The 26,061-nt window shown below is 37.9% G+C and overlaps 1 protein-coding gene across 1 annotated transcript in view; it reads left to right on the top strand.

The window, feature by feature from the left end:
* ADAMTSL3 (ADAMTS like 3) overlaps positions 1-26,061 on the top strand; it is a gene marked incomplete at both ends in the record, with an annotated part of 177,160 nt that overhangs the window by 72,348 nt on the left and 78,751 nt on the right. Inside the window, 3 exons of the mRNA XM_084267990.1 lie at positions 8,797-8,924; positions 11,300-11,345; positions 18,284-18,520. Coding sequence (XP_084124116.1) covers positions 8,797-8,924; positions 11,300-11,345; positions 18,284-18,520 — 411 coding nt within the window. The remainder of the gene's footprint in view (positions 1-8,796; positions 8,925-11,299; positions 11,346-18,283; positions 18,521-26,061) is intronic.

The raw sequence follows: 26,061 nt of genomic DNA on the forward strand, positions 1-26,061 counted from the left end.
GCTTTATTTGGATGTTTGCAAATATATTTAATCAGGTAGTTTGAAAAAATAATGCCAGATATTTTTCCCAGAAATTGGAATCTCTTTTTCTATTATGCACCTGAGGAATTCTGCACATTGGACTCTGGCTGACCCATCACACTGTTTATGCTGGATGAGGAACATGTGGTGTGCAGTGTGAAGGTGGAAAAACCCAGTGTATCCAGGTGCAAATTTTGAATAAGCTTTCAGTAAATCTTGCATGAATTCTTATTACTTTTATGGACTCCAGGAAATATATGGAATTTTGGTAATGCAGATGCTTTAATGCTCAGAGATAATTAACATGTGAAAAGGTCCATTTGTGCCTTTTGTAGATACATATAGCAGGACAATTTTATAGTTGCAAAATGGGAGCTCTATAAGGGGCATTAAAATCCAACTTTGGACACTGATATGTAATTTTCAGCTGTGCTAATCACACAATGCACCTTTTCCTCCTTCCCAAAGTCAGGTTCTCATCTCTAAAATGGACATAAGAATACATAGTATTAAAAGCTGAAGTCAAAAAGTATTAAGACTGTGTATCATATTTGTAACATGAAAATGAAAATGTTCTCCTCATGTCTGTAGTGAGATTTCTTTGCACAATCAAATGCAAAGGCTGTGTATTTAAGAATAGTGGAGAATACTGTGTAATTGCTTATGATTTAATAAATATATATTTACTAGGATATAACTTCTAAGTCCTTCATTGGGAATGTTCATTGGGAACATCATGTTTCTTATAACATTTTTAAAGCATCCCATTCCTTTTTCACTTATTTTAAAATTCTGTCTTTGTCTCTCTTCCAAGCCCTGGCAAGTGTTTGCCTTGGGCTGGCTACTGAGAACGTGGGCAGAGTGTGCTACAACTGATCCTGCTTTCTTGGTTTTGCTCCCTTTCAGAACCTGTGTGCGTTTCCCAAGGTCTGTGGCTTTTGAGTTTTTTGCCAGCTACACGTGCAAAGCTTTAAGTTATAATTCACCAGACCAGTTAGAAATGGAGGGAATTGGAGTGATGCTGCAGATTTCTCACTGCAGTTTCCCTATCAGACATGGCAGATTCAGAGAAAGGGATATGTATTGAGAGTTCAAACTTATATGTTTCCAGCTTCATATTCACATGCACTTTTAAATCTTGGAAGACAATGAAATACTGGAAACTCAGGGAGATGTTTTTCATATTCTTGATCCTGGTCAGCTGTCCTGGACTGTTGGACCTAAAATCATTAGAGAAGCATGGATTTCTTGTCTGACTGTTTGGATATCATCAGAGTTGGTTATTAGCCTTCCTTCCTGCTTTCAGGACCTATGGTCTTCTCTAGACTCTAATGGTTGTGAACGTGGAATAGTATTTACCATTGTCAATAAAGCAGATGGAGGGATCATGGCTGTAGGTGGGCAAGTGTGAATGAAATCCTGGACAATAAGTCTGCATTGTCAGGTGCATTTTCAGCGACATGTATTTGTGTGACATGCTTGCTAGAGTTTTAAAATGTTTTTTTCTCTTTGCTCGACATTTATCTATCAAAATAATAAATTATGGAATATCACCCAAGAAAATAAACCAGATTGCCATCATCCAGAGGAGAGGACAGAGGCAAGTGCTTCTCTTGTGAGTTAGTGATGCAATAAAAACGTACTGTGGGACTTCAGTATAGGTCATCGAATTCTGGGAGCAGTGAGTAAAACCAGAATCTGTGTGTGTGTGTTTTTAAACTCATCTGAACAATGTAGTTAACTCAGCAATTCAAAAGTAATAACTTAATTATGCTTTGACTACTTCACTGCTGATTCCTTTTAGCGAGAACATGTTGGTGCTGTCCTAGCTGCTGTTAGATACAGAAATAACCACAGGAGTTGGGTATACTAATGCCGTTGCTTTCTGCTTGGAGTTGTGAGGGTGGGAGCCACGATAGTTTCTCTATGCCCACAAATTCCATGTTCCCTCTCTCACAAAGAAGGAAGGAGGTGATACAGACTCTTTTCAGTGCCAAAAGCCTCAGCTAGCTCATAGGTGCCAAACAGCCAAGCAACATTTCATCCTTTCCTGGATGCCAAAAGCCTCAAGTATCCCTGCTCCACCTGCCAAAACCTCCAACTTTGTCCTGACAACTCCTGCAGTGCAGGCCTGGGTTGTCAGTATGAAATTTTGCAACACACTGACAATGGAAAATCTGGATGCAGTATAATACTGAAAAACATGCTGGGATTTGCCTTCAGTTTAGTATCAAAATGAATTACGCTGTAAATATTTCCTGTGTGTGAGACTTTTGCACGTTTTATTTTCCAAAACTTGAATTTTAATTTAGTCAAAACTGCTGTAGAATGAAAATATATTGCAGAATTCAACACTGAGAGCTCTAAACTACATCTGAAGTCACAGATGTATTCTTTCATGTAGCTGAATAAGTCCATCATTTGCCTTTTGGCTCATTTCTTGTCGGTGATTCTCCTGGTCTGTCACTGAGCTTTACCAGCTTGTTTTTCTGAAATGCTCTTTTTGTTACCAGGCACAGATTCCATTTTGCAGTCAGTTTGTGGTGCCTACACAGCAAGCAGCAAGGCAAATGCAAGGAATGGTTAGTGTGACTGAAATAATGGCAGTAATATTAAAACTAATTACTTCTTCTAAACATCTGCTTAAATTAGCAGCACTTACACCCAGGTGTATTTTGTCAGTCTAATGATGCATTGTTTTTTCTCCAGGATTTTATAACTCCAAATATGTCCTCTTTAACATACAGAATAAAATCTAATTTACTTTGGTACGTGTAAGTATATGATTTACTAAACTTAATGACATATACAGTGCACAATTAGGTAATATATAATGCACCCAGCAATAGTAGAAATATATCAGGAAATGTCTTGAAATCTGTCATAATGAAACAAGTGTAAGTTTTGCTGCTAAAATCAGGTAATTCAAGATCTCATTAATGGTTCTTACTTGTCTGGAAATAAGTTTTGACTGTTCTTCTATTTAGCTGCTGTCACAACTGAAATAGTTTTTCCTAAATCTGTAATCTGCATTCTACACCTTACTGAAACCTTACAAAATAGAGGCATAAATCAGTTCTGTGTGTGACCTTAGCAGGCAAAGAGATCTCTGGTATAGTTTGTCACAAAGTCAGAGACATAACAGCCAGAGTTAAAACTGAAAGATACAGTTCTGAGGCAGAACAATATATCCGGCAATTATCTGCAGGTAAATACTTGTTCTTGCAGTTATGCACTCTGCTCATGGACATAGTCAACAGTGCAATCTGATACCTTTTCCACCGAGTGTAGTGTCTGGAAAGAGGAATCTGGGAAATGCATCACAGAGCTACTCAGGCAGGATATTTTCCCCTCAGCGCCATAATCCCTTGTGCTACCTCTGATTGGAGCCATTGTGGCTATAAGGAGAAGAAAATGGCATAGTGCAGCGCTGTGCATGAAGATTAGTGAACAGCAACATTGTGCTCTGGAAGACTCTGAAAGTCAGGATAGTGTTAATGGTATTTATGGGTTGTGAGAGTGGGAAGAAGCAATAAAAAGGAAATGCTTCATCTCTGTTCAAAATACCATCAAGGATGAAATTCACTCCTGGGAGAAGGGCCAGTACCGAGGTTTGGGTATTGCTTAAGTTAGGCCTTTAGTGGGACTGAGGTGGTGTTTATACCCTTCAATAGGTTCTTTCACATGGATTAATTTAATCTGAAGAATCTAAATTCTGTACGGAGAAATTTAGTTATGTGCAATGTGTTATTAAATAGCAAGATGATATAGCTGTGCCAACAGAACTCCTTATGGGGATTCTCTTTTGGAGTTTGGCATGCCTTTTCAAATTAATACTAACCACGTTGATAAGAAGCCATGAGAAAAACCAAAAAACCCTCATCCAGATGGCTGCAGTGGTGTTGGCATAGTATCAGATACATTGGTAAATATTCCTGCATAACCAAGTCCTTACTTGTTATGGCAGAGTCTTATTTTGTGAGGCACATCACTCTAACCTGTTTGAGTAGGTAATTTTCTATAGCCGTCCAGCCCTAGGCATGCTGTCTGTTGGTAGGTGCCGGCCAGAGCTTGCATTGAATCTTCAAGAACCTGCCAGAGCTGGGAGCCCTGCTCTAAGGAATTGCTCAAGGTCACATGACAGAGCAGAATTTGGGCTATTTTGTGTAGCGATATGTACGTGGGAGAGAGACTGTCATTTGGGGACCCCTGCAGATGAGTCTGAGTGTTGGGTCTGTACGTTTCTTTCATTACATGTTCTGCTACAATAATTCTCCTGTGTCAGATGCTGCATACTTGACTTGTGTTTGTATTTAAAGCAGAAATGTCTGTTAAAAATTCTGGAAAACAAACATTTAAGGTATTAGAGCATTTCTGTTGAGAAGCTGAATCTTTGTTATGCTGAATGCTAAACATTTACATTTCCAAGCCTTATGTAATGGATGTCTGAATAATAAAACTGCATAAACTGACCTTCATTCTCTGGCACCACATCTCCTTTGAAGTCTGCATGACCAAATTCAAGACAATTATGTCATCCTTCATAACAGCCAAACAAAAGTTTGGCCAAATAACCATTTTTCTCCATATAACAGCACTGCGTTTGATTTCTGTAATGTGTGTCGATGTAGCTGTTGTTATTTACTGGGTGTTACAAGTGACAGTAAAAAATCCCCTTGTTTTAAATTCATGATCAGTGCTGGTAACAGCTGGATTTAATTTATTTTACCTCAGTGCCCACTTTTGCTGTACTCAGTTTCTTTGAGTAGTACATTGCAAGGCAAGTACGGCCTCACACACGCACATTATTTGTAGAACTTGGTGTTACAGCATGTGCCCATATGTGGCAGAAGCAAAACAGAGCCCTGGATAGAAGAAGGGAAACTGGCACTAACATTCATCCCCTGTCCAAATCTACCTGTGCCACGCTTTCGGTAAATTTCTCCATGTACAGGGTTGCCTCTGTCAGTTAAGGGCTGTCAGCACCGACTCAGATTACACATTACTGAGCCTCAGACCTTGAGAAAACCTTGGCATACTGTCATCTCAGTCTTGGAGACTCTGCCTATGTCACCAAGGGCTTCAAAACTACTTGTAGTTTATTTTCCCCAGCCCCTGATTCAAGTGATCATTACTCGGCGCCATGTGCAGTGGCATGACTTACTCTTGTTTTTCCTTTCAAAAGGCATTCTAGGTTGGCTACATTGCTTGTGATGAGATATTTGAAACTACCTTTATCATATAAACTGGGTTAATTTCTGCAGAGAATATTGTATAGGTTTTTTAATGTTGCTTTGAATGCAATGCTTGCATCTAACCTTGTGTTCATGTGTGATGCTTCTGGAATGGATACAATTCCTTCTAGTTTAGCTGGATCATCTGGAAGTGTGATGCCTTTTGCCATCTAGTTGTACGTAAGGAGCAGCAAATCATCCATTTGTGTTTGTAGCTGTTTTGGGTTGATTTATCTGGATTCACTAAAGCATTTGTGGCTTCACTTGATCATGATACATCATGGGTGCACATGTGCATGTACACGGACACGTTTATGTATGTGTAGACAGATACATACTTTCATGATGAATATGCTTAATGTACGTGTTGCAGTTCATCTGTTGCAAAATTAAACCACTAAAGGAAAAACACTCCCATTCTAATATGGTTCAGCAAAGCCTCACTGCTGAGCCATGTTAAATTATGACTGAAGACAATAAAAACAAGAAAAATTGAAGTTAAGAGGCAAACCATGAATGTGATCCTGTGGTACAATAATACCCTTTTGTGCCCAATTGCAATTAGCTCTTGATTTAATTCCTAAATGAGCTTCCAAGGTTTTGTTGGTTTAAATCATGATGTTGATGATCTTTTCTTTATTTTACTTCAATTTGGTACCGTGGTGTAGACAAATGTAATATGTAGAGTTTATGAAACCAGACAGCTAGTAAATCAATATTATTTTGCTAGTAAATTACTTAGCCAGTGTGAGCTGTTTTAACTCTTTCCCATGGGACAAATAGTTTGAACTAGCTGGAGTTTAAGTCAACACTGTGGGCACTGAATTAGTCAATGATTCTGAAGAAGGCTTTGTTGTCATAATCTTCTGCTTTGATCATCCTAGTATTTACAGCTTTTTAATTAGATACAGTTCAGAACAATGGCTTTTATCAAAGCCGTTTGGTAAGTGAACAACTGGACATTGTTTGAGGCTTTAGATGACATTCTGTCTGTTAATATCATGTGGCTGGTTTTAATACAATGATGAAGTTCGGATTATTTTAGGCATTGTCATTGCTTTGTCAAAAGATACTAGCTATTCTAAAAGAGAGTGACATGTATTGCTTTTTTAATATCATAAGTTTAATAATTTCTCAACATATTAAAACAACAATCATTTGCCTTGGGATTTCAGAGGACAAACTTTACATTTGCCCACATAAATTTAAAGGAAGTGACTCTTGGTCATCTTGACTTATTTTCATGTGCCGAGTGATTTGTTGAGAAGTGCTGAGCTCTTTTGCTCAAGATTGAAGGCAGTTGGTTCCATTTCCAGTGTCAGACATTTCAGAATTGGCTTCTCATGTAAAGTAAACCCAACGCCAGCAAGAAAATTCCTTGGGGATCTTGGCAGAGCTGGGCTCTATCGTTGCTGGAACAGGAGATAGGCCTAAGTACACTTTTAAAGCTTTCCACTAAGTGTTTGTAAAATTTGTAAACTTAGGGGAGCATGAAAGTTAAGGAGCCACTGACCAATTGTTTAGACCAATTTCTGTGGTTTACTGTTCAGATGGAGATAGCTTATCCTCTAATTAACAAAATTTTTTTGACAAGCTCAAGTTTTTTGAGGAAGGAATGGAAAAGTTTGGCAATTGCCAGTTTGTTAGCCACTTAGTAGAGCTATTATACTAAATCTGCCCACTTTTATTAATGCCTTTAAAATGAGTTTGAGTAGTCCTTAGTTCTGCTTATGTATAGCTAAGATTAACTATTTGCTTTTAAGTTCAATTATTGAACGATGTGGTCTCCAGCCATCCTAAGTGTTTCAGCTCATTCTCAGAAACAGGCCAGTTTTCACAAGTTCCATGGCATGCAATTTATTATTTATTTTTACAGTAATATTTAGGAGAAAATCCCTTTGCCTACGCAGCATGGAATGGAGTCTCTTTCCTTGCATGGTGCTATTTTGTAAACAGCTTTGTTTTTATTGCTTGCTGTTTTCTCTTCAAGCTTTGTAGGCTTTTGTCTGAGTCATGGCTGAGGGTGAGATGACTTTATCTGTGGTTGGGTAATTTTCCCCCCTTTGTACCACAAGATTTGAATTACACATCTCTCATATCTGAATCACTTTTGTGAGGCCTTTTGGAAGAAAATAGAACTGAGTCTTGTTCTCCTGAGTTTGTTATTTCCTAGAGAAAATATGGTTTCCTAAAGTGTATTATTGTTTTAATCTGGTTTAGTATTAGGATATATTCTTATCTCTTGCACCTCTCTGGGTCTTGTCATTCATGGAAATCTTACCAGCATTTTAAACTACTTTGGCACTTATGGAAACTTAAATGCTTATTTGGATTAAGTTTATTTAGTAATGTTTTTATCTCTTTGTTTTATGTTTGCTGGCTGATAGCTCTTTTGTTGGTTTTTCTGTGTGCTTGTTTTTTGTGAGGGAGTGTAAAGAATCTGAAACACCATCTGATTAAGTTGTGCCTGCCTATGGTGCCAAAACTAAAATAGTAATGTGAATGTTGTGCCTTTGTTTATCTATCTGAGGTCTGCTTGGATGCTCACTGAAGTCAATGGGAATAAAAAATGGGCTGTGTAAATAGTAATTTCACTAAAGCTTGGATGAACTCATGTTCTCTCATTTGTGATTGTTTTGGGGCAGTGTAAATATTGGTCAGTATTCTCTGTCACCTGAGATAAATGACTCATTGCTTCATATTTATCCACAGCATGACTTTTATTCATAATGATGTTAATAGCCATTACATTATTATGTTTGCAGTAGTTTATGTGCAAACTGTATCACCATGGTGATTACAGAAATTGGTGTTTTCATGTCATTCTAGGGATAATTTCGGGTTCTAAAAATCTTAATTTCTTTATGATAACAGGCCCATCATGTCTGTCAGCTCTCCGGGAATCATGATGTTTGACATGTTGCTACAAAAATAATCTCTGCCTGTTTTTTCAAGAGAGAAATTTTAAAGGTTGTAGGGACAGAGGAATGTAAGTAGCATATAAATGGAACAGCTGCTTAACAATTGTAGTAAAGTCAAAGAAATGCTTGGGGAAATCCTGAATTTCATTTTCCTATGCTTTGTTCATGAAGAAAATAATAAATGAAAAAGGCATTCTCTTGAGACAATACTCTTCCTCACACTCAAGATTAATGAGAGAACAAAAGGATCTTTTTTTTCCTGGACATGAAACTCTTTTGGTCAGGATTTTGGGAAGCCCAGCAGCCTGCTCAGAAGATGATGCCAGGTCTGCCTGCTTGACATCAGTGGTGTAGTTCCTACACAGTTTGGACATGTTGGGAATGAGAACATATTTGGACATAGCAGTCCGTCAACAAAAGGCAGCACATTAAATACACTGTCTTTTCAAAGCCTCTGCTTCCTTTCCCATTTAATAATTTTATAATAAAATAGTAAATAAATTTGAGATATTGTAAATAAGCAGAAAAGGAATATATTCAGTACTTTTAGTGCCAAGCAGTAAAAAGTGCCAAATCAATGAATGTGTTTTTTTTCTCCTCTCCTTCTCCATTTTTGTCAGACCTCCAGAATTACCCGCTCTGATGAAGACAAGGAAGGCTCTTGGGATGCCTGGGGGGCCTGGAGTGATTGCTCACGGACATGTGGGGGGGGAGCCTCTTACTCACTGAGGAGATGTTTAAACGGCAGGTAAGCCCCATGCTTACATGTATTTATTTTTCTGCAGCTCTGCCATATTTCTCTGTCCTCTGATGGTGTCTCTAGGGAAGCGTTGTTCTTCTGTTTCTGGAACCAGGTGCTGCTCACAGACCAAGTGTTATGAAATCCTGCTTTTAATATATTTTTTTGTAATGTACTGGATGAATACTTGAACCTTCAACTCTGATAGAACTTTAGTGTGCTATATGTGGAATAACAAGATGATTTATTTAGTGCATTCAAATACTGAGAGAAGTCCCTGTTAGCGTAATATGAAGTGAATGGTGAGTTACCTACATACAAAGTAGCCTGCACTCGAACATTACTTGAAATAATGTTCAGCTGCAGGTTCTTCCATGTCTTCCCTCTAGTAAAAACCAAGTGACTCCACATCTAGATCCATCTAATGCTGCTTTGTGTTAGGAAACTTTTCCTCTGCCAATTCTTTCTATGCAGTAGTCCTGGTGGCCATATGTTTTCGTGGATAAGCCTCGGTGTAGCTTCAAGAGAACAGCGCATGCAGCAAAAAAAATGTACCTCAGTTGTAAAGCTGGACCAACATAGCACTTCTTGCTACAATCCTAAAAGTATGAGTAATGTAATAGGCCTGGAGTCAGGCGAGAAGAGATCCCAACAAGCTTAGAAGCATCTGTGCTGGTTTCCATAATTGCTTGCTTCATTTGAATTATTTTTAAACTTTTTAAAAACGCTGATTAGGTTTAAATTTCTTTTCTTTTTGAGATTTTTTTTTTTAAGCTAAATGCATGTGCAGTGCCGCCTGGGAAGTCATTTTTTCTTATAGAAGGCTTGTAGTATGATATACTAGTTAAGTGCAAACTGTATGAAATACATAGCTAAAGGTGACTGACTACACAGCCTGTTTCTTTCAGTACAAAATGCACAAAGATCTTTGAGAAAATATTTCCAGCAAGAAGCTGTGATATTCTACCAGTATATTAGGAACTGTGAAATGAGCTCCATAAATTGTAGCAATATAAATTCCACTGTGGTTTTATTAATATTTTTTAATGTGTTCCCCTGTGAAAAACATGTGTTTTCCATACCTTGACAAATGTGTAGTTTAAAAGTTGGGTTTTTTTTTTTTTCCTCTGTTTTATTGTTGTTATAATGTTCAGGAAATGCACAGTTGTGAAACAAAGTTTTCACATTTGTAAACATTTTTAACTTGCACATTGTGATGCAATCATTCCTGCAAAAAATTGGAAATTGAAGATGTAATATTTTGAGCTTGGAGAGTTGTACCTTCAGCTGAGCTGGTTGAACTCTTGCAGCAGGTATCCACTGTGTTTTCCTTTTCAAATGATGTTTTTCAATCCTTTGCACATATTAAAGAATTTTTTAATATTTGCAATCAATTTTCACGTAGAATGTGGAAAATTTAGTCTGAGTTGTAAATTACCAGCTATACATTCATGCATTCTTTAATATAAGGCAGGTCTTCTTGGTAGGAATATTCTGAAACATTATTCCTGATTTTAGAGACATCACTAAATATAATTTCCTTTCAAGACACTTGAAATATCTTTCCAGTTCTTTCAAGGGCTTGATTTTTCCATTCTTAAGAAGAATATCTTGCTTGGTGCAAAAGTGCCCACCAGGTATTGAAAAGTTTGACAAACTGTGTCCCTAAAAAGAGTGAAACCCACACATCCCCGTATTTTACCGCTGTAAATAATCATGACTATTATATGTCTGTCATTTCAACTACTAACAACAGACTTTGAGGATCTAAATTGCTTGGATTTTAGGATTCAGATGCATTGAGCACCTTAGAAATGCATGGAGTCCAAGAGAATTACAAATAATTTAAAATTATTAATTCTGCTCACACAGCTCAGTAAAATTACATGCTGATCTTCAAAAGTATTGCATTGTTTTTGGGGAGAAAGGAAAGGTTTGAGGCTGGTTTTTACTCCTAAACAAAATAGGAGAAAGAAAATCAATGCTCATTAACCCTATGCTTGATTAAATGATTGCTTAGATATTCTGTTCCTCTTTTCCTCTAGGTTACATCCTGTGGATTAGAAATAGCTTTGCTGAAGTCAGCATAGATCAGGCTTAGGGATGCCTTGTGAAATGTTTTTCACAAAATAAATGTGTTTTTCATAAGGTTTTCAGTAAATTGGTCTTAGAGGGCAAGCCACACGTTCTTTGCTGAAGAGAGACAGCAGTGTAACCTGGGGAGTCCCCAAATCCCCTTTGTATTTAAACTTTGTATTTTGAGTCCAAATTATGCTAGGGTAGTAGTAATAAAAACCTAATTTTCAAGAGAATAACTAGCTGTAAAACAGGCAGGGTTGTGTTTTGCTGTTATGCAACATAACCATTTTTAATCTGTTTTTCAGGAACTGTGAAGGTCGGAATATTCGATACAAAACCTGCAGTAGTAATGTGAGTCTGGCCTTTAATCCTATTTTACTCATTCAAACAATGTGTTAAAGTTTAAGAAATTCTGCTGCTTGTTTAATACCTTATGGTGCATAATTTTCTTTCCATCATTATTACCATTTTTAAAGATTTCAGTCTGCATGACACCATGAGGTCTCAAATTTAAGCTTCCCAAATGGACATTTTCTTTTGAAATTATAGTGCCAATTGTGATTCAGAATGTTTTATACCATTTATTAGGAAAGTTACACATTTTGAAGGATTAAAAAAATCAGTTCTCATCTTAAACTAGCAAGTGCTTTTCCTGGGGGTGCTGTCTTTCATATGAGACATTCAACCGAGATCTTGATTATTTGTGATCATTAATGATAGTATGTCACACTTCACATCAGCAGAGAAGTTAACCACGTGTCCTTTTAAAATCTTGAATTGGATAATTACTCTTTATATTCCCTCTGTTTGCCTAAGCCCAGATCTTTATATGTCTGTATGCACAAGCATGGATATTAAGGTGCACTGGCATGGACAATTTCCGTGACCAAATGTGAAAGCTGGAGCTTTGACTGCACAGTTGCTGTTGCTGTGATGCAATCACTATTTTTACAGACACGTCTTATGAAAACCAGTCACATACAGCACACCTCATGATTTGTGCTCAACTGATTTGTAGTGATGCTTTGTGCTGTTTTAACAGCTGCTGCCTTTCACCCCAGATGCTGTAGTCTGTTTAAGGTGTGCAGCTCATGCAGGACTTTGCAGTACCACTGATCAAGACACCATGTGTACCAACACAGTAATTCAGGATGGTTTATGGTCTGGAGTCACTGTCTTGCACAGGTTGCTTTACAGTACAGTGTGATAGTCATGTAATCCCATTTCAGGGAAGATAGCAGATAGATAAGTAATTAAAACAAAAGCACCTCCTTTTTTTTTCTTTTCTCTCCTCCCCTCTCTGTAGTATATTTGACTAATCTGCTTCTGGCTCTGGGAGAAAGGCAGCAATTTTCACACAAATACCCCTTAAAAGGTGAGGCCTGAAGCTCCCTAGGGTTGAACGATACCAGGCAAGAGCAGGTGATATGCCGATGCCAGCCCTGTGATTTCTGTCAGCAGCAGGCAACTCCTTAGGAGACCTGACACTGATAGTTGCCCAGTAAATATGTTGAAACAGTGTATTCCCTGGGAGAACTAGCCATTCCCACTCTTCAGTTTGCCACAGCTACAATTTCTTCTGTGCCAGTTGGCTTCTGCCCTCCTCCAGAACAGGCCTTGGTAGCACCTTGCTCCAACACTCCACTGGGCAGTGTTGGATGGATTTTCCACCACAGCAGCTCACAGCCTAAGTTTTTGCAGGCAGCAGCTGGTGAAAGTGATTGATAAATTGGGCTTCATGCATGCAGAAGTCAGGTTCTGTCACTTGCCCTTTCAGTTTTCAGTTTTGTGTTAGCTCATAAATAAAAATACCTCATGCAAAAAAAAATACCGTAATCCTTCAAGGTGTGTGATAAGCTAACTGCAGCCAGTATGTAAGCAATAAAAAAATATGCATTGTATACAGTAATATGCCTCTGCTTGATGCAATGCCCTACAGCTTCCTATGCAACAGTGCAGACAAGTCAATGTAGTGTACTTTGGTCCTCCAGCCGAAGGACTAGAACTCTGCCCAGTGTACAGTGAAAGGAGGAAGATGAGATCAATTTGAGTGTGTGTTCTGCTGTAAGCAGAGGTCTACGTGCTTTTAGGATATGTAAAGGCAGTTGTGGACACCATTAATTTTAAGCATTACGCAGTACAAACCCTGATGGAAATGAAGGCACTCTATGCTTCAGCATAGAGAAAATTAAGGTAATTACTATATCCTTTCTGAAACCCCAGGGAGGTTTTTTTAAGTCACTGGGGCCTGTTTTTTAACTTTAGGACTTATTTTAAAGCGATAAGTGGCAAGCGTCTTGTATGAGAGTCTGTTTGAATTTATGATGATTCAAATGTTAATTTCCAGACAGGAAGCTGCCTTTACAGTTCTGCTTTTGGGGCATGTCTGAAAGGGATCAGATTTCCATTTCAGTTCAGATAGAACCAGATTCTCCCAGGAATGGTTTTTCCTAGATTATGGATCAGATAATGGAGAAATCCTGAGAAAAACATATTTCATGAGACTTCTACTATTAATACACTTGATCTCTGAATTTGGTGTCACCGAATTCACAGCCAGTATTAGACCTGACTTAACCTTGAAATGGGAACTTAGACCAAATGTAAACCTGGGATGACTAGGCTGGTTTTGTCGCAAATGATGTAATTTTCCCCAAAGCATTATTTCTAATGAATGCTTCTCACTTTAGGAGTAAAATTTTAGTTTGAAAATTAAGAGTTTAAACTAGCTTCTTTCCATATTAGTAGGTATTATTGTTAACCACATGCGACATTCGGTATATATACACTATGTAAAGTTGTCTGCAAATGTAATTTTGCTACATGATACATTACACCACTAACATCTATATTGGGGAGTACAAATGAAGCACAACTTAATATGTGTGTCATTCTAATGAAAAGAACAAGAATCATTTTACCAGAAAATTGGTTTCATCTGGATTTGTAATAGAATAGTAGTAAGTTCATTGAACTCAAGCGTAGTTCCAGAATAATATTAGTGATGTTTCAATCAAAAAATTAATTCAAGGTCTTAGCAACAAAATAATTGCTGAGATTAAGGAATATGTATAGCCTGCTTATCTTTCTATCATAACTGGGATGCCAGGTGCATGATTTCCTAAAACTCTGTGTATACTTTCAGCTTTTCTTATAGAAGCTTTAGAGAAATAAACTATATAAATGTTTCATTATATGCTGTTCAATAGGATTTTCAGTCTTTCTTAACCCCCCTTTTTTATATTTCCATTTTTGTATATACTGTTACATTCTAATGCTATGATGTGCACTATATGGAAGTGTTTAAGATAATCCTTTAGGGTCCTATTCATAGAACAAGTTATTTGGGCCATTTCCCCATAAATTTCACATTCTTATGTGCCAAAAAGTCACTTATACATTTGCCAGAGTGACTCTTCTACAGTAAGAAGAAACACTATTTTGTAACAGATTTGCCCACGTTTAATTCCATTATAAACTTTTATTATATGCAGATAATGCTCACACTTGTTCAACAAATTCACCAGATTATTATCCCAGTATCTACTTCTTAACCAGATCATTTATCCCATTCAGAAAATCTTGGCTGAACTGTGTCTGCTTTAGCCCTATAATATTTCACCTTGAATTGTATAGTTTCTCTCCTAATCTATTAATTTATTTTATATTTATAATGGTGATGCACCATATGGCTCTTGTGGTTAGGGCTTCTAGCTCAGGTATCTTGATATTACAAAGAAGTGGCCTGAAAACTGTGTAGGAAAAACACAGAACCTGAAGCTAATTTCAAAAAGAAAACAAAACAATGACTTCATCGGTTTTGGCTAGGTTTCAACAAAATGAGATTCAAAGAATAAAACTAGACAAAGGGCTAGACTTTCTTTGGTGTCATCATTTTTACTGGGAATTTTCTTGCCTTCTCTTTTGTGCTTTTTTCAGCGGAGTAATTGTTGGCAGGAGTCACAGGGTCTGATGCAACCTTCATATTTTGTACATGAACATTGCCTACAAAGATACAGATTTCCCAGGTTAGCTTTGTTTTCAAAGGCTAAAATTGCTCACTGCCAAAACTAAAATGATGCATTTCATAAGCAGCCAGCCTTTGAATGCAGTAGGTTTTAATCATCTGTCACAAAAAGAATGGGAATATATATATATGTATTTTTAACCTGCATGGTAGTCATGTCTGAAGCATCTTTTTTAGCTCTGTCTGTCTAATAATATGTTCATAAGTCATGTCATAAATACATTTCATTCCACTACAAGATCTGGATGTGATTATTTTGTCAACATTTTCATGTATTAGACCTCATAGATATGTCTTCAGCTCCTTATGTAGTGCGTGAACCTACGAGCGGCCTGGCTGTGGCTCAGTGGATTGAGTGTAAAACAAAAGCTATTGCTGAAATTAGGAAATCTGAGAAATTCTGCAATTAGGAGGAAAAATATGTAACAAACAAGAAAAAATGTGGAATATTGAGAGGGAAGATGGAATGATGGAATGAATTGGTGTCTGAAATAGGTTAAAACTGAAAAGACAGACAAACAGGATGAGGATTGGGGCGTGTGTATGATTGTTTAACAGTGTGGCCTTGCCCACTTCCTGAGCATGCTCCACCCTTGCCTACTGCTCCTGCATCCCACTCCCCCCCCTTAGTTTTTTTTAATCTCCCTGTCACTTTTCTGCCACTAACGGAATTAACCTGAAGTTTGCAAGTGCTCCTGTTGTCTTGATTATGTTCCTTTCTGTGCTTAGTAGTTTTTTTCTGTTTAGATTATAAACTCCTTTCTTTATACAAATATGGATTGTTCCCAGGAAAGCAGCAATCTGAACTTGGTTGCCATCCAAACGCTGATATAATGCAAATGATGATAATTTCAGCCCTCTGATATTCCTTTGTGATGCTCTTTTTATGCTCCTGCTTTTGAACACAGCTCAAACATAAAGCGGGTGGAACTGGCATGCGAATGGAGCTGCCAGCACAACGTCGTGTTCTTTGAAGATGCCAAAACAGAATAGGGAGATGAGAATTCACTTGCTCTCAAACAGCCACGGAGTGAGTGGAAGGAGCTGCATTGTGTTGAATCAATGAGAAACATACAGTAACCACGGATTGTCATCCTGACATTGTGGCATTTGTGTCTTGGCATTGCATCAACACAGAGCGATAATGAATTGTAACAACAGCCTGTCAAACCTCAGCCTAAGGCCATCACTCTGCCTGTTTTACAGATAGCTCTCATTCTTTGTGATGAAAATGTAGCTGTGCATGGCTGAATAACGCTACTTCAAATATTGCTTCTAACTTTACCTGAATCTAACTTCCACTTATTATTTTTATCCTTAGCTGCTCCTCTATTTGCAACGGTGGAAGGGAACCATATGGTATCCATATGAACTCTGAAGTCCTCTCTGCTTTTTAGACTTGCTATTGTGGAAAATGAGAGGTGACAGATAAGTCAGAGCCAAATTCTGCTCTCATTTACACCAGTGCAAACTTGGTGAACTTCTCAGGAGTGACACTGCAGTAAATAAGGGTGGTTTCTAACAGTATGTGCTGAATGTTTTTAGAAGCTCTCACTTGTGGGATTTTTCAGAGGTAAAACTCTCAAAGAATTACAGTAGCTGTAATTTCTCCTTGTCTTACTCCATTATTTTACAGTTTAAAAGAAAATATGTCTCAAACTAGAATTATCCCAGATTGATGCTAATACAGTTTGTATTCTTTTTATTCTGGGTTATTCTCACTGTAAGGTGTAGCGTTGGAAAGAGTTGGGAAGTGTTGCTGGAAATGCTCATTGGATTGTTCTGTGCTCGGTTACACCCCCCCTCCCCCCATGTTGAACAGTAGAGAGAATATTGATTGTAGAAGATATTTTGTGCAGTCTACAAATAAACCAGAGACATTTATAGGTTAATGTTTCCTATGATGAAATACATCTGAGGCACTGACAAAATATTAACCTAACGTAGTGCCAGCACATCCAGATTCATATGAGCACACGGTGTCAGGACAGTATTATTAAGGGCATGGGACTGGAATTTGAACCTTTCTTGTATATGTTTCAATCTCCAGTACTGTGTAAATGTGCTTACTATTTCAATAGCTTTTTTCAGGGAAGGTTCAGTTCACTGATAAGGTTGAAGCTGGGTTCAGGATTAGTATTGTTAACTAATACTTAGTAATAAGTTCCATGAGTTCAACTGACACATCAAAATCTTTCAGTCATATATCCAATGAAAACAAAACTTTTTTAAAAATCAGCCTCACATCTGGCTTATATGTGCAGTTGGAATTCTTGGAAGAATGTCCTTGCAGTCTGGTGTATGGACTGTTTGACACTGGACATACTTTGAAATGCAGTTTTTAGTGAGAAATTGTTTGACACGCTAACTCCTTTGTCGGTACTTTACCAAAGTTATATTTGCATAAATCAGCATTCATCTCCGTTCCTGTCACCATAGTTTAATGTTCACATCATTGTTTGGGTGCAATGCTTTATGTAGCAAAAAATATTTTAGAATGTTTTCTTTCAAACAGTTCTATTTGGCTTTCAGCTGTATATGCTGAGTCTCTGCATGGGAGGAGGTACAGAACTGTCTCATTAGAACTGGAACTGTATAATCAGTAGTTATCAAGTTGAAGTATATTTTATTTCATCAAAGAAAGCCTTACTGCTTCTGTGAGGTGAAGGTGTTTTGTAATTAGACTAAGGACTGAAAGTTCTGGTGTCTCCTCAAGCTCTTGACCCCTTTCTGAGCAATACTGAAGAATTAATTAGGTAACTGTTTATTTCTTCATGTATAAGTAGCAATAATACCTCTTTCATTACTATTCTGACGTATGAATTGATAAGTGAGAGGAGACTGCTCAGAAATCCTGAAGTGGAAAGAACTGTTAAAAAGAGATATATTAAATGTTACACATCTCATTATAATAGCTTAAAACATATTGATTCCTTAGAAGCTAATTCTTTTTACAGAATCAGACTTTAAATGTACCACATAGCATCATAAAAAGTAGCATTTTTAATTATCCTCTCATATTAGTTATGTTATTACTGGAATATGCGTGATAGTCTGTTACTTGCACTGCAAGCAATGGATTAAGCAACATAAATTGTTTTAATGCACACAGTAAAACTTTGCAATATGGCATATTTGTCATAGCAGGTCAGTTCTTGAAGCAAGCCTCCCTGAACAGATTCTGTGTAATTCATCAGACACCTTCACTGCGAATGCAAAGTATTCCCAACTCAAAAGGCTATTCCCTTTGGTTTGTTTTTAGGACTGCCCTTCAGATGTCGGTGACTTTAGAGCACAGCAGTGTTCAGCCTACAATGACGTCAAATACCAGGGACATTTTTATGAGTGGATCCCTGTGTACAATGATCCTACTGCACCCTGTGCCCTGAAATGTCAAGCTCTGGGGAAGAACTTGATTGTGGAACTTGCCCCCAAAGTTCTAGATGGTACTCGTTGCAATATTGAATCTTTGGATATGTGCATCAGCGGAATATGCCAGGTATGTTCGTCGTATTAATCTAATTGTGACCTTTGTTGTGAGACTCTTTGCACATTAAGTGAGCACTTCTGGTTATTTTCATCATCTTGTATCAGTTTACTTCAGATGTATCTGCAAGTACTGCCAGATAGATTGCAGATAACATACTTTTGCACACAGAAGCTCCTGGCTGCTTAGCCGCTGATGTTTTTAGATGTAAATAAAAGCTCAATGACATTCACTTACACTTCCACTTAGACATGTAAAAATTAATGAAACTAGTTATACTAGATATAGCTTTCTAACCTCTAGCATGTCTGTCAAGGTGTGATGAAATTGCATAGCTTTCCATTTCATTTTACTCCTCCTCTGAGTCTTGTATCCTTGTGAACACCGCTGAGGAGAAAATTTGATGATTTATGGGATCCAGCCCAGAATGGCAGGTGTGAGTGTGTATGTCTGTCTTGTTGTATAGGTGAATGATTATATGTTGTGATTGAATGAATTGATTGTCAGTATCTTTTTACTGGGAGTCTATGGTTCTAGATATATTTATTATCATTGTTTATTAGACTATCAACTTTAGATGGTTTAGAAATGGAGAGTTATATTTAAGGCTTGCCAACATTTTATTAGCAAAGAAATATTGCAGTCCTAAATTTTATGAACAGAACAATTCTGTGTAGGATGGATATGTTATTGCAATTAGTTTTCTTTCTCTGCAAGTGGTTGTTGCTCTGTTAAATGCCCAATGTATGTGCGACTCAAAAATGCAGGATATGGCCCAGTGAGCAAAATAGTTCCATTATAGGGGAAAATTTGACACATTTGGCAGAAGACGGGTGCACGGATTACAGCAACATTAATATATGATCTGGAGTTTGCTGTGGGGTTTATGTCACTTCTATGTATACTGCAGTTCCAATACCAGTCATGCCAACACACAATGCATCTGCTGCCTCTGAAATAGAAGAAGAATTCCTTGCAGTTTTCCTCTTCCAGAGACTGCATTTGTCAATAGTACTTCACAGTGGTATCCAACAAGGTTCATTACCCTGCACATTTAAAATAGGATATACCTCTATAAACTCTGGAAGCACTTGCCAATATATTTCTTTTGCAATATTTGTAGAGACATCTCCTTGACAAGCTTTCTCCTTGGTGGATGACAAAGCCTTTTGTAGGTGGCAAGTCTACAGCAGCCATTGCTCTTTGTGTCCATGCTGAATGTGAAGGAGCACTGGGTTTTTCAGAGCCCTGTGAGACTCTTGCTCAGTGCGCTGTGAGGTTTCCCATCTTTCCCACAGTGACCTCAAACATCTGCCATCTTTAATGTACAGCATAAAATTCATATAGAATAGATCCAATTTTGTGTAGTACTGATCAAAGAGAGATTTAGGAGTGCTGCCTTCAAAGTTTCTCGTTAGTATTTTGCAGCGTTCATGTATATGTCTGACATCAAATGTTTGGAAATTTGAATAATGCTTTTAAAAAATAAACAAGGTAGTGGCAGAAGAAATCAATCATTCCATAAGCAAGTGGTGGAAGTCTTTTACCCTGTTAATGAGAATTGATTGCTTTTCTCCCTCTCTTCCATTTTCTTTTTTCCCATTAATTCTTTAATTCTAAAAAAACATTTTCTGTGTGAAAGAACATTGTCAGGAATTTAAAAAACACCAAACAACAGAAATAAAACCAAAATAATCATCCACCATGTTTAGGAAGTGTCCTGTGCTGTGACTTAGGCAACTTAATTAATTTATAACTTAACTTCATAAGCTGTTAGGTGCTTTCACTTTATTTCTTTTAAGTCACTGGCTATTGCCAAGGTATTTTTGTACAAATGGAAAATTTCTCCTTCTTAAAGGTTATATTTGATAACTTAGTATTGGATAATTTTATTGAGGTAAAAATGAGTCTGTGTTCATTTGAATAAACATTTTGTCTTTCTGGACTGCTTTGGAGCAGAATGGAAGTGTTGGTTACTTGTGAAAGGGGCTGTGGGAGTGGACTTCCTCAGAAACCCACACCGAGCTTTGATGCTACTCCTGTTCAAGCAGGAAAAGAAAACAAATTGACATCTAATCTTTCCTGGAAAAATATGGTTATTTAGGCAACTGCTGTTAAGAGACAGACAACGAAATTGTGATTCTCTACAATTGTTGCTCTAAGATCAGTCTGTTGGGCTCTGACATATACTTGGCACAGCCTGCAAATAACTTGGCAAGTGTTTTTACAGTTAACTCATCTAAACAAACATGTCATACTGCTGATGTGGATATCTTTGCTTTTATGCCTGCAAGCACCAAGGAGTTAGTACAAGGAGACTGGCTTGCCTGAGTCCCTTCCCAACTGGTGCTGGTTTTTCTCATTTATTGTCTCAAAGTTGGCAGGTTTTCTAACTTCCCCTCTTCCTCTCAACAGGATTTCACTTTCATCTGTTTTCTCATTCTTGCAAGGTAGGGCTGCATCACTAACTCTGCCTCTTGCATTCCTGTTCAAACTCTCCTTGGCAGCACATGAATTTACAAGGATGGTGAGTTCCTGTTATCCAGCTTCAGTTCTGATTCTTTGCACTTCCCTTAACCAGCAGAATCAAGCTAAATAACACTGTCAAAGAAAAATGTGAGACAACAGAACTGCTCTCTGGGTAGGAGCTTTGAGGCTTAAGGGGAAGTAAAATCTGAAGGTAGTAGAGCAGGGAAATGTTTACTGGGAAAGTTAGTAAGATATGTTGGGGTTGCTTGAGGCTTAACTCAGCCAAACCATTTCATCATGTTTTACTCTGCTACTGCCATGCTTCTGTTACCAAAGCAAATATCTGGGACTGTTGTGTTAAACGGGGACAGGTCAAAACTTCACTGTTGGGAGGATTTTCGCACTTGTGATGTTTTTTTCTAGTCTCTGCACAACTCCCAACACATTTTTTCAAATAATATATTCCTGCTGTGCCCATCTGGATGTGGGTGGAGACTTTTAAAAACATCTGCATGTCAGAAACATGTGTGGGCAACATTTTACCAAGTTACTCTGCCTGCTTTGGGGCCCTGCCTCCTCCTGGGGTTTTGTTTTTAATTCGTGCAGACCTGCTTTTTTCTACCAGAATACAGAACAGGGTGTTGTTTGTGTCAGTACCTGAAATGGTTGCAGTGATATTTTTCCTAATATGGAGTAATGTGCTTGGGTGATAAATAGATGCATCACCCCAAAAAATCTGGAGTCCCAAGGAGCAACCTGAGTAGATCTGTCCTAGGCTGTCACGATTAGGTCAAAGATGATGTAAATCCTGTGGTGAACTTTCCATTAAGTGTCAGCAAGTTGTTTGTGTTCCAAAAAAGGCAGACACTACACTATGCTTCTAGCATATGGCATAAATTTAGCTGACATGAGAAAACATCCCATATGTCAAGTGGAGTGCCATCAACTTCTGTCATGCTAATTCTTTTCTGTCACATGTCATGATATGGCAAGTAGGTATCCCTCTCACCACAAAAGCACTCTTAACACTTGATGTAAATATCTGTTGGAGTTTTTATTGAAAACAGTTTCTGTAAGCTTTTGGAAGACTAATGCACCTTTTTTTTTTTCTTAATGAGTTTTGTTTGTGCTTAAAAGTTAAAATTTTATCAGATTGTTAATTTCTCCTGAATCTTGACTCCTTCTCTTCTGGGAGTTGCTTTCTCAAAGTGCTTGCTTAAGGTGTTTTGTATACTTTCTCTCATGGTACCTGTAAGGACATCTCTGCCTGTAAAAGGGTTAAAGGACTGCCCAAGATACACAGATTTGGTGTTCAGATACTTAGAAATGAAAATTTCCTTTCCATCGAGTGTTACTGCAGACATAAAGATGCATTTTTCACACATTAGAGCAGTTAATTCTTACATAGCAGTTTAAAGAGCATATATTGAACATTTACAAACCTTTTTTAATATTTAAAAACAAATTTTGAAATGCCCACATTATTTTTCTTCCTTTTTTAGTCTTCAAATGTCAAGTAACTTCTAGGAAGAATTGATTTTGAGGTAGCTCTGTGTTAAGCTGGCCTTTATAAGCAACATGTCATTCTTTTCTGGGTACCATTAATTAGTGAATGCACAGAGTAAAGTACATTTGAGAGCATGGAGGAATCCCTGTGTAGAGACGTCTGTCTATATATTACTGCAGGCACCAGAGTTGGCAAGCTCGACTTTATCCATAGGGATGGTGGGAGTTACTATTGTAGATCCAACAAAACCTTCTGGGTTGCAGAGCTATATATCAAAATCTTCATATGACTGTGATGTGTCATAAAGCTGGAGAGCGGGGAGCTCCAGCTGCAATTCAGCTGGGAAATGTTGGTGGCTCTCCAGAGGCTCCATAGAGGATGGGGCTGTTTTGAGCACAGGTTGCCATACCCTAGGTCATCTGCCAGTATCACGCTCCATAGCCTCAGTGGGTTGGATTCCTTGCCAGGCAGAGACTCTCTACACTGCCTAAGCCAGCATATCATGTAGCTACACTCTAAGGGCTGCACTTGGACCACTTCTAATGTCACAGTCCACCTTGGTATAGTGGTTCCCTTGCAGTGATGTGTTAGCACCTCAGAGACATGCTTTTACTGCAGGTAATAACAGGATACTCTCAGACACCGAAAAAATCTTTGGGAATCACTTGTTTTTATTTTGCAACTTCCCAGTGCTGCTAGGAACTGATGAGTCCTTTCAGATCTTGTCTTATTCTCCCTCCTACTGTTTCTTATGGAGAAATACTCCCCAGAGGGATTTCTTGCTGTCTGAGTTTATCCTTTCTTGTCAGATAAGTGGTGGATTTTTTCTGTTCTCCAGTTTCTTATCTATATTTCTTTTTCCCTAAGTGATTCTGTCTGCCAAGTTTTGTTTCATTTTAGGGAGCTTTGTACAAATGCAATTTTACTACCCAGTTGAGCAAGGTCCTGAAGCATGTGAGCAGTGGTAGTAGAAAAACTCCTGACTTGAGTGTCATTTTGAATAAGAGCCTTGGTAACCTTCAAATCCCCCAGTGCTAACTTCCCCTTCATACACCAAGGCACACTTGGCTGGACCCAGGCAGAAAAGCAGCAGTTATCTGATTCCATATTTGATTTCTTTTTTGAAAGCATTCTCACAGACACGAAGCCTGAAGGGAGTTTGTGTCCTATCCATTGGGTGTGTGCATGTGTGTTTTAAAACGGAGACCGTGTGAGAAAGGGGACTTGCTTCCTTACTGGGTGGTCCACTAATCTCTTAGCTGCTCTAGCGTGTGATGGTTCCTGTAGTAAGAGTTAAATGTTTTGGAACCCCTTTGTTTTATTTGATGGAAGTGGATTTACAGAATTGTGGAACACTCTTTAGCCTCTTGCCTTCAGATATAAAATGTTTGCAACAATATGTGGAAAGTCTTTTTAGGAGTCTTTTAGTATTCAGTGAATTTTATGCACTTATTTTTTATCTTCTGGGTTTTTTATTGCTTTACATTCTTTTCCTCTGTATGGATGGCTGGGGAATTGAACATCATGATGTGTCTCCTCATGATCATCATTCTAATTTATTTTATCTCTCTGATTTTGTCACACTTTGCCTTTACTCCCTGCTTTCTCATCAATGAACAACTGAAAATCCTTACATAGGGGAAGTTTTCCTGTTCCCGCTGCCACCTACACCCGTTCAGCTTGGCAACTGGGACTGCTGCTTCGTTTGCTGAGAAGCAGTGGGCTGGGAAGTTCTCTGTTGATCAGAGTGCATACTCCAGGTTGCTAAAGAGGCTGAATACGGTTTATTAACATGTGCTGAAGCCCTGTCAGCTTGTCTGGCTGCTGACCTGCACTGCCTCTTTTGCAGAGATGTGAGAACCTGTGCCACAATCAGGCCTTTGTTAGGCTGAGCTTAGACATAACTGAAGCTATGAGACAGGACCATGTGAGGAAAAAAATCATGTCTCAGACCAACTTAAATCTTCAATGAAGATAGACCAGAGTTTGGAAGTGGGGTTTGAAAGTTAATATTACATACTACCACTTTAAAAAGTAATTAAAAAAAAGGAAGTGACTTAGTTGGAGGGATATTTTGGTATCTCTCCCCCTGCTTGTCGGAATCAATTACTTGTCTATGATGAATGTGGGGAACAGATAGTGGGAGTTTTTTCTTTATATGCTCTCCAGAGACATATTTCATGTGTATAAGAATAAAGGACAAGCTGAAGTTATCAGAAAGCAAAGGATGTGAGCAGAGATTGCAAAGTAAATGAATAGATGGGCTTTGAATGACAGCAGGGTTTTGCAGGGCGGCAGAGAGACATGGAAAATAATGACTAAGAGTTGGATTTTCACATGACAGGTTTTATACTCAAGTTTTTATAACCATAAATTCCCCTAGCCATATTTAAAATTATTTGTTTTGTGGATGCAGCCATCCCTAACATCTGGCTGTACTGGGATTCTGTGCTGTACAAGTAGAGCAGGAGAAATTGCAGCAAATAGCTGACACTGATGTAGTAAGATCTGCATACTGTGATAGCACGTGTGACTGCAATAAAATAGAGTTTTAATTTCTCTGGGTTTTGAATTTTGTGATGTGCCTGTGTTTGTAGAAATACAAACCCTTTTTCTCTGACCAAGACCCTGAGATTTAGAATTTTCCCTATTGAGAGTGATCCTAATAAACTGCAACAGAGATTTATATTTTTGAGCATGTGAGGATTTTTCACTGCTTTCTTCCTTTGCTTGTAAATGTTTGAAATAAAACATGTGTCCTTTCTTAGTCAAGTCAAAGAGTTGGCAAAGATACTTTGACCAGAAATAATTCTGAATTTATCTTGTATTTTGTGTAATGCTGGTGACCTTTAAAAGTATGTAGATGTTTTTGTCCCAGTTTTATCCTAGTTCTGATCTCTTGTAAGACTGAAATAAATAGTTTGGTTATAATAACTCAAGTACTACTATCCTGGTAGCAGGGAAGTCACATCACTTTATGGCATCTGTTTGGTGTAATAGTCTACTTTCATTCCGTAATTTTCCTATCGAACAAATTTCATGGGTATTGAAAACCCAATTGCACATTGTCCACAAAGTCCTTACCATCCTTCAGGAACTGCTGACAGTCCTTCAAGTAAACATAGAACACTGAAAAGCGTAACTTATTTTCGTGGAATTGCTGATAATTGAGAGTATATATCAATCAAAACCTTATAGCTTTAAGTAGAATGTGATACAATATTTAACAAGTATATTGCTGAATATTTAAATGGTCTGTCTGCGAAAGATCTTAGTATGAGACACAGTAGGTAAAGAATGGCAGTACTGAATCTTCAGTCTTAATGTTTCCTAGAATTTATGCGTGTCACAAATAAAAACAGTAGCAGTTTATTCTATTGTGGCCACTTCTATTAGGAGAACTCCTTATGTTTGGTTTTTTCTGGATGTACCTGGATCTCTTGCGCCAGAGGACCATAATAAGGGGGGGAACCTTATTATGTGTTGTATATAATTATGTGTATGCCTGTATATAATTTATAATTGGCAACTCACCTCTGTTTGTGTTCCACAAAAAATGGTGGTGTGTCTGTTTGGA

Source organism: Gallinula chloropus (genome assembly GCF_964237585.1).
Source record: "Gallinula chloropus genome assembly, chromosome: 9".
In the NCBI taxonomy this organism is placed as follows: domain Eukaryota; kingdom Metazoa; phylum Chordata; class Aves; order Gruiformes; family Rallidae; genus Gallinula; species Gallinula chloropus.